The sequence below is a fragment of the Eptatretus burgeri genome, chromosome 2, assembly GCF_056783735.1.
Source record: "Eptatretus burgeri isolate ZD-2024b chromosome 2, Ebu_testis_v1, whole genome shotgun sequence".
In the NCBI taxonomy this organism is placed as follows: Eukaryota; Metazoa; Chordata; class Myxini; order Myxiniformes; family Myxinidae; genus Eptatretus; species Eptatretus burgeri.
The window spans coordinates 91,097,951-91,107,540 of NC_140962.1; the positions used below are offsets into that span (position 1 = coordinate 91,097,951).

Consider the following 9,590-nt stretch of genomic DNA (forward strand, 5'->3'; position numbering starts at 1 on the left):
GGGACAAGGTTTGAGTGTTGGGGTGCGGGACAAGGTTTGAGTGTGGGGGTGCGGGAGAAGGATTGAGTGCGGGGGAAGGTTTGAGTGTGGGGGAAGGTTTGAGTGTGGGGGTGCGGAGGAGGGTTTTAGTGTGGGTGTGCGGGGAAGGTTTGAGGGTGCGGGAGAAGGTTTGAGTGTGGGGGTGCGGGAGAAGGTTTGAGTGTGGGGGTACGGGGGAAGGTTTGAGTGTGGGGGTACGGGGGAAGGTTTGAGTGTGGGGGTGCGGGAAGGTTTGAGTGTGGGGGTGCGGGAAGGTTTGAGTGTGGGGGTGCGGGAAGGTTTGAGTGTGGGGGTGCGGGAAGGTTTGAGTGTGGGGGTGCAGGGGAAGGTTTGAGTGTGGGGGTGCGGGGCAAGGTTTGAGTGTGGGTGTGCGGGGAAGGTTTGAGTGTGGGGGTGCGGGGAAGGTTTCAGTGTGGGGGTGCGGGAAGGTTTGAGTGTGGGGGTGCGGGGAAGGTTTGAGTGTGGGGGTGCGGGGAAGGTTTGAGTGTGGGGGTGCAGGGAAGGTTTGAGTGTGGGGGTGCGGGGAAGGTTTGAGTGCGGGGAAGGTTTGAGTGCGGGGGAAGGTTTGAGTGCGGGGTGCGAGGAAGGTTTGAGTGTGGGGGTGCGGGGAAGGTTTGAGTGTGGGGGTGCGGGGGAAGGTTTGAGTGTGGGGGTGCGGGGAAGGTTTGAGTGTGGGGGTGCGGGGAAGGTTTGAGTGTGGGGGTGCGGGGGAAGGTTTGAGTGTGGGGGTGCGGGGAAGGTTTGAGTGTGGGGGTGCGGGGAAGGTTTGAGTGTGGGGGTGCGGGGAAGGTTTGAGTGTGGGGGTGCGGGGGAAGGTTTGAGTGTGGGGGTGCGGGAGAAGGTTTGTGTGTGGGGGTGCGGAGAAGGCTTGAGTGTGGGGGTGCGGGGAAGGTTTGACTGTGGGGGTGCGGGGAAGGTTTGAGTGTGGGGGTGCGGTGGAAGGTTTGAGTGTGGGGGTGCGGGGAAGGTTTGAGTGTGGGGGTGCGGGGAAGGTTTGAGTGTGGGGGTACGGGGGAAGGTTTGAGTGTGGGGGTGCGGGGAAGGTTTGAGTGTGGGGGTGCGGGAGAAGGTTGGAGTGTGGGGGTGCGGGGAAGGTTTGAGTGTGGGGGTGCGGGGAAGGTTTGAGTGTGGGGGTGCGGGAAGGTTTGAGTGTGGGGGTGCGGGGCAAGGTTTGAGTGTGGGGGTGCGGGGAAGGTTTGAGTGTGGGGGTGCGGGGAAGGTTTGAGTGTGGGGGTGCGGTGGAAGGTTTGAGTGTGGGGGTGCGGGGAAGGTTTGAGTGTGGGGGTGCGGGGAAGGTTTGAGTGTGGGGGTACGGGGAAGGTTTGAGTGTGGGGGTGCGGGGAAGGTTTGAGTGTGGGGGTGCGGGAGAAGGTTTGAGTGTGGGGGTGCGGGAGAAGGTTTGAGTGTGGGGGTGCGGGGAAGGTTTGAGTGTGGGGGTGCGGGAAGGTTTGAGTGTGGGGGTGCGGGGCAAGGTTTGAGTGTGGGGGTGCGGGGAAGGTTTGAGTGTGGGGGTGCGGGGAAGGTTTGAGTGTGGGGTGCGGGGAAGGTTTGAGTGTGGGGGTGCGGGGGAAGGTTTGAGTGTGGGGGTGCGGGAGAAGGTTTGAGTGTGGGGGTGCGGAGAAGGTTTGAGTGTGGGGGTGCGGGGAAGGTTTGAGTGTGGGGGTGCGGGGAAGGTTTGAGTGTGGGGGTGCGGGGAAGGTTTGAGTGTGGGGGTGCGGGAGAAGGTTTGAGTGTCGGTGTGCGGGACAAGGTTTGAGTGTGGGGGTGCGGGAGAAGGTTTGAGTGTGGGGGTGCGGGGAAGGTTCGAGTGTGGGGGTGCGGGGAAGGTTCGAGTGTGGGGGTGCATGGGAAGGTTTGAGTGCGGGGGAAGGTTTGAGTGCGGGGGAAGGTTTGAGTGCGGGGAAGGTTTGAGTGTGGGGGTGCGGAGGAAGGTTTGAGTGTGGGTGTGCGGGGAAGGTTTGAGTGTGGGTGTGCGGGGAAGGTTTGAGAGTGCGGGAGAAGGTTTGAGTGTGGGGGTGCGGGGCAAGGTTTGAGTGTGGGGGTGCGGGGAAGGTTTGAGTGTGGGGGTGCGGGAAGGTTTGAGTGTGGGGGTGCGGGGAAGGTTTGAGTGTGGGGGTGCGGGGAAGGTTTGAGTGTGGGGGTGCGGGGAAGGTTTGGGTGCGGGGAAGGTTTGAGTGTGGGGGTGCGGGGGAAGGTTTGAGTGTGGGGGTGCGGGGAAGGTTTGAGTGTGGGGGTGCGGGGAAGGTTTGAGTGTGGCGGTGCGGGGAAGGTTTGAGTGTGGGGGTGCGGGGAAGGTTTGAGTGTGGGGGTGCGGGGAAGGTTTGAGTGTGGGGGTGCGGGGAAGGTTTGAGTGTGGGGGTGCGGGGAAGGTTTGAGTGTGGGGTGCAGGGGAAGGTTTGAGTGTGGGGTGCGGGGAAAAGTTTGAGTGTGGGGGTGCGCGGGATGGTTTGAGTGTGGGGGTGCGGGGAAGGTTTGAGTGTGGGGGTGCGGGAGAAGGTTTGAGTGTCGGTGTGCGGGGAATGTTTAAGTGTGGCGGTGCATGGGAAGGTTTGAGTGTGGGGGAAGGTTTGAGTGCGGGGGTGCTGGGGAAGGTTTGAGTGTGGGAGTGCAGGGGAAGGTTTGAGTGTGGGGGAAGGTTTGAGTTTGGGGGTGCGGGGGAAGGTTTGAGAATGTGTGGTGGAAGTGTTTAGTGGGTGTGGTGAGGCGGAAGCAATGATAGGGTGGGGTGAGGGGGATGCAGAATGGGGGGATGTGAAGCTTTGAGGAGGTGGGTTGCAGGTGGAAGTGGAAAAAGGGGACATGAAGTGGATGATTCTGATTCCAAATTCCCAACTTTGTCAAATGTAGATATAGATCATGGGATGGGAGAGAAGATACTTTGTTGGAGGCACAGAGAAATGTCGTGCTGTATGTTTCTCTGCGTGGGGTAGGAGGGCGGGGGATGGTTGGTGGACCAAGCGTTTAGCTGACAAACAGTTTTGAAAATAACTCTCGAAACAGCTTTGAGAATCGAACCCAAGATCCATCCAACCATCCATTGGGAGCATCCTCTGTACAGAGATTTGGTGCTGCCAAAGCAGTCTCCTGAACTATTGGGCACAATCCTGGGCAGGTCGCCACTCCAGCGCAGGATACTCAAATGACTCAATCACAGCAAGCTGGTACTTCTTTTGCTGACCCCAGAAGGATGACAGCTGAGTCACCCCACCTGGGATTAATTCAATGGTCTAGCAGGATTTGAACTCAGGACCTTTGGGACCGTACTCTGTGCATAGTGTTGGTGCTGCCGAAGCAGTCTCCTTGGCTATTGGGCACAATCCTGGATGGGTCACCACTCTTACACAGGATACCAGCAAGCTGGCACTCATTTTGCCGACCTCAGAAGGATGACAGCAGAGTCAACCCCACCTGGTATTAATTCAAGAGATAAGTGGGATTTTAACTCAGGATCCGAAGATCCCAAGCCCACAACCCTAACCACAAAGCCAACACCAGTCCTGAAAACCCAAGATAATGTCGGGAAAGTGCTATCAAGTGGAAATGCATCATGGAGCACACCGGCCGAAAAGGGGACAAAATAGCAGATACACTTTATGGCCAAAAGTATGCGGGCACCCCTTCTAATTCGTGGATTCGGCTATTTCAGCCACACCCATTGCTCAAAGGTGTGTAAAATTAAGCACACAGCCATGCAATCTCTATCGAATAAACATTGAGAGTAGAATGGGCCGTATTGAAGAGCTCAGTGGCTTTCAATGGGGCACCGTCAAAGAATGCTACCTTTTCAACAAGTCAGTTCGTCAAATTTCTACCCTGCCAGAGTTACCCCGGTCAACTGCACCTGCTGTTATTGTGAAGTGGAAACATCTAGGAGCAACAACAGCTCAGCCGCAAAGTGGTTGGCCACACAAGCTCACAGAACAGTACCGCCGAGTGCTTAAGCGCATAGCGTGGAAAAATCGTCTGTCGTCAGTTGGAACACTCATTACAGAGTTCCAAACTGCCTCTGGAAGCAACAACTGCACGAATACTGTTTGTCGAGATCGGTGTGGAAGAACTTCACTGGCCTGTACAGAGCCCTGAACTCAACCCACCGAACACCTTTGGGATGAATTGGAACACCGACTGTGAGCAAGACCTATTCGCCCAACATCAGTGCCCGACGTCACTAATACTCTTGTGGCTGAATGGAAGCAAATCCCTGCAGCAATGTTCCAAACATCAAGTGGAACTCCTTCCTAAAAGAGTTAAGGCTGTTACAGCAGCAAAGGGGGGGAGGGGGAAACTCCATATTAATGCCTATGATTTTGGAATGAGATGTTGAATGAGCAGGTGTCCACATACTTTTGGCCATGCAGTGCATTTTCGTCCACTTGCAATCGACAGTGGTCTTCAACATTGACAAACTCAATGCATGCAGGACAGCCACATCATCATGTCCCCATCCAAAGGACGGCCTGCTCTGAGATACATCAAAGTTAAGTTTCATCATCAAAGTTATTTAATCGGGTCACGAATGAACTCATTTCAGACAGCTCACTGCAAACAAGCCAGTGAGCTCCCAACTTATCCATCATTTGCTGAACTGATTTCACTTTGATATGTTGATATCGTGACTACCTGTACTTGACTACCTTCTTCATTTCATTCACAATTTGTTCACTCTCCGGAATACCTGCTGGAGTCTTCCAAGACGAGGATCATTTTCCCGCCCATTGCTTCACGCCCCTCCTCTCCCCACCCCAACAAGTGTAAAAGTGCCGAATATGACCTGTCACACTCACTGCACTCCGACTGCTGGCCTGGCACGCATCGCTATCAGGTATTTCGAACTTGCGTGCCCCACCCCTCGTTCACCTGCCTTTTGTGAACACCTATATATACAATGGTTTTTTTTCTTTTTTAACTACTTTTGATTGATTAATTGATTATTGTTATTATTCCACATTTTTTATGATATCTGGTTTGTATAATATATATTTATGTATGTGTATACCAAACATACCACACTTTGTGAACACCGAAATACAATGGTTTTTTTCTTTTTTTAACTACTTTTGATTGATTAATTGATTATTGTTATTATTCCACATTTTTTTATGATATCTGGTTTGTATAATATATATTTATGTATGTGTATACCAAACATACCACACTTTGTGAACACCGAAATACAATGGTTTTTTTCTTTTTTTAACTACTTTTGATTGATTAATTGATTATTGTTATTATTCCACATTTTTTATGATATCTGGTTTGTATAATATATGTTTATGTATGTGTATACCCTACATACCACACTTTGTGAACACCGAAATACAATGGTTTTTTTCTTTTTTTAACTACTTTTGTTTGATTAATTTATTATTCCACATTTTTTATGATGTCTGGTTTGTATAATATATGTTTATGTATGTGTATACCCTGCATACCACACTTTGTGAACACCTATATATACAATGGTTTTTTTTTCTTTTTTTTCACTACTTTTGATTGATTAATTTATTATTGTTATTATTCCACATTTTTTATGATGTCGTGTTTGTATAATATGTATGTGTATACCCTACATACCACACTTTGTGAACACCTATATATATACAATGTTTTTTTTTTCTTTTTTTTTTAACTACTTTTGATTGATTAATTTATTATTGTTATTATTCCACATTTTTTATGATGTCGTGTTTGTATAATATTTTTATGTATGTGTATACCCTACATACCACACTTTGTGAGGTTGTGACCGGTTAATAAATAAATAACATCCAGGGTGTGCCGTGAGATATAACACCCTTTTGCCGAGATGGAGATCGCACAATATTTGATAAAAACGCGCGTTTCTGGCGTCGAAATGGACCTTTAGGATCAGAATCGACTGCTAACCCTGGGAAGTTGGGCCTGAAAATTTTTTTAAAACACGAATAGAAGACTTGCCCATCAGCTGATGTCTTGGGCAGAAGAGAAACGTGGCTGGAAGTTCCTTGACCCCGCTGGCTCGGTCTTCAATCTTCTTATTTATTTGTTGTAAAATACAACCTGTACCTTCACTGATGGGAATATTAAGTGCAGGGGGGTGGGAAGAAGGAGGGAGGGAGGAGGGGGAGGGAGAGGGGAGGAAAGAGGGAGGTGGGGAGGGAGGGGAGGAAAGAGGGAGGGAGGGAGGAAAAGAGGGAGGGAGGGAGAGAGGAGGAGAGAGAGAGGGGAAGTAGGGGGAGAGGGAGGGGGAGGAAGTGGAAGGTGGGGGTGGAGGGAGGGGGAGGAAGTGGAAGGTGGGGGTGGAGGGAGGGGGAGGAAGTGGAAGGTGGGGGAGAGGGAGGGAGGAAGTGGAAGGTGGGGGGAGAGGGAGGGGGAGGAAGTGGAAGGTGGAGGGAGAGGGAGGGGAGGAAGTGGAAGGTGGGGGTGGAGGGAGGGGGAGAGGGAGGGGGAGGAAGTGGAAGGTGGGGGTGGAGGGAGGAGGGAGGAAGTGGAAGGTGGGGGTGGAGGGAGGGGGAGGAAGTGGAAGGTGGGGGTGGAGGGAGGGGAGGAAGTGGAAGGTGGGGGTGGAGGGAGGGGGAGGAAGTGGGAGGTGGGGTGGAGGGAGGGGGAGGAAGTGGGGTGGAGGGAGGGGAGGAAGTGGGGTGGAGGGAGGGGGAGGAAGTGGGGTGGAGGGAGGGGGAGGAAGTGGGGTGGAGGGAGGGGGAAGAAGAGGGAGGTGGGGGAGAGGGAGGGGAGGAAGAGGGAGGTGGTGGGGGGGAGAGGGAGAGGGAGGAAGAGGGAGGTGGTGGGGGAAGGAAGAGGGAGGTGGGAGGAAGAGGGAGGTGGGGGGAGAAGGATGGGGAGGAAGTGGGAGGAGGGGGTAGAGGGAGGTGGGGTAGAGGGAGGTGGGGGTAGAGGGAGGTGGGGGGAGGAAGAGGGAGGTGGGGGGAAGAGGGAGGTGTGGGGGAAGAGGGAGGTGTGGGGGAGAGGGGAAGAGGGAGGGAGGGGGAGGAAGAGGGAGGGAGGAAGTGGGAGGTGGGGGGAGAGGGAGGGGGAGGAAGTGGGAGGTAGGGGTAGAGGGAGGTGGGGTGGGAGGTGGGGGGAGAGGGAGGGGAGGAAGTGGGAGGTAGGGGTAGAGGGAGGTGGGGTGGGAGGTGGGGGGAGAGGGAGGGGGAGGAAGTGGGAGGTAGGGGTAGAGGGAGGTAGGGGTAGAGGGAGGTGGGGTGGGAGGTGGGGGGGATGAGGGAGGTGTGGGGGAGAGGGGAAGAGGGAGGGGAGGAAGAGGGAGGGGAGGAAGTGGGAGGTGGGGGTAGAGGGAGGTGGGGGGAGGAAGTGGGAGGTGGGGGAGGAAGTGGGAGGTGGGGGAGGAAGTGGGAGGTGGGGGGAGGAAGAGGGAGGTGGTGGGGGTAGAGGGAGTTGGGGGGGAGGTAGAGGGAGGTGGGGGATGTAGAGGGAGGTGGGGAGGAAGAGGGAGGTGTGGGGGAGGAAGGGAGGTGGGGGCGAGGAAGAGGGAGGTAGGGGGAGAGGGAGGAGGAAGAGGTAGGTAGGGGAGAGGGAGGTGGGGGGGGAGGTGAGGGGAGAGGGAGGGAGGGGAGGAGGAGGAGGGAGGGGAGGGGAGGAAGAGGGAGGTGGGGGAGGGAGAGCAAGGGTGCAGGAATGGGGGGTGGATGGGGAGGAGACACCTCACCAAATGTCGTTGGACACAGGGCATTCCCTGGGCGATCAATGTGCCCAAAGAGCAACTTTTTTTTTAACCCCCACGTTCTATATAAAACCAGACAAGAGCCTTTAAAACCCACTCTATCTACCAAGCAAAGGCCTGTTTGCATGGAGGCATGCTCACACATGCAGCGGCCTTTGCACCCCTCCGGTCGGCTCACTCCGAATCAGATTCATCCATGCTAGTCTCCTCAACAGAGGGGAGCGGTGGGAGGGGAGAGGAATGGGGGGGGGGGTTAGAGAGAGAGAGAGAGAAAGAGAGATACAGACATAGTCAGGGAGAGGGGTCGGAGAGGGGAGAGAGATGTGGATGGGAAATAGAAGGTGGGGGGCAGAGTGGAAGAGGAGGAGAGGAGGGGAGGAGGGGGAGAGGGTAGAGTGGAGGGGGGAAGGACATGGGGGGGAGGGGGCGGTTATGGCAGATGTGCTGGCCAGTATAACATCCATCTAAGGGACGGCACACAAATTGATGAATCACCCTGCCTATGAAACAACAGGATGACAGTTTATAGTGAGGTCGGGACTCAAACCCAGGCTCGACAGCTTAAAGCGAATGTGCATACCTCTTGGCTGTTCTGCGGTGATATGGCGATTCACTGCATTAAAACTGAAAATTGTTACCTCCGCCACCGACGGTGAAGAAGGTTATGTTTTCGCCCCTCTTTGTCTGTCTGTTTGTTTGTTTGTCTACATGTACACTGTACAGGATATCTCAAAAACTTGTAGATGGATCCGGATGAAATTTTGTGGACAGGTTGGGTGTGTGACACGGATGAATTGATTTGATTTTGGTGAAGATCCAAATCCGGATCCAAATTCGGCAATTATTTAACAGTTAAAGTAATTCTTCACCACTGAGAGATAGGGCCAAAAACGATATGAAGAATTATATTTCAAAAATGTATTGGGCCCGATATGTTCTCGTGGATCAGGCGTTGCATGGCGGAGGTATTGTAATACTTTGTAATAGTGGGGATGAAGAGTTTTACTCATTTCTACTTCACTCATTGTTATGATACTTCTACTTTACTCATTGTAATAATCTCATTAATTTTCCCTTCTTAACGCCAGCGATAAGCCTGGTATTGAATTAGTGGTTTGGGTGGCTGGCTTGGGATCTTAGGGTCCTGAATTTGAGCCCCGTTTGCTGTTGAATCAACACCAGGTTGGGTGACTCAGCCTGTCATCCTTCTGAGGTTGGTGAAATGAGTACCAGTGTACTGGTATAGGCACACAGCATCAGCAGCATAGTTGCGCCCCAACAAAATGATCGCGACCCGGCAGACAATCTACCGTGCACAATAAGAAGAAGAAGATGCCGGAGATGTCCACATGGAGAACCATGCCATGTTATCGGCATGGAAGCTTGTGGAGATCAAAGCTTGAAGAGTGCTCCAAGCAAGCACTCGAATAGAACCGTTGAAGAAACTTTTCTAAACTAAACATTTAATTTTTATATGTGTTTATCTACGCCAAAGTAATGGGTCATATGAAAAGAGATCGTACAAAAAGAGGAAACGTGGTGTAAAATAAAATTGCACCTTTTTAGCGAGCCAGCCACCATCCAACGCACCGCATGACAATGCGAGGCGAATGCAGGCGAGTAGCCCCTGAACTTTGTTCAAGTCAATCGATATGCAATATTCAGTGATGGTGCGGGAATTGTACAGCACTCAACAAGTGGCTAAAGCACTCAAGGAAGCACTCCAACAAAACAGTTGATAAGTAATGGCTGGCTTGGCAAGCGATTAGTGATCGCCGATCTGTCATATTAAACACCTCCCAGAGACGCCAAAATGTGAAACTCTGTCCGAATTAGACAAATGAACACTTTTTCTTTTTTAGCAGTCGGAACTGCTGCTAAGTTCAATTTG

At 52.7% G+C, this 9,590-nt stretch overlaps 1 protein-coding gene across 1 annotated transcript in view; it reads left to right on the forward strand.

The window, feature by feature from the left end:
• Positions 1 to 2,874: 2,874 nt before the first annotated feature.
• Positions 2,875 to 9,590, forward strand: part of LOC147032552 (sodium- and chloride-dependent GABA transporter 3-like) — a 199,351-nt gene continuing 192,635 nt past the window's right edge. Inside the window, 1 exon segment of the mRNA XM_085870296.1 lies at positions 2,875 to 4,861. Coding sequence (XP_085726422.1) covers positions 4,806 to 4,861 — 56 coding nt within the window. The 5' untranslated portion in view covers positions 2,875 to 4,805.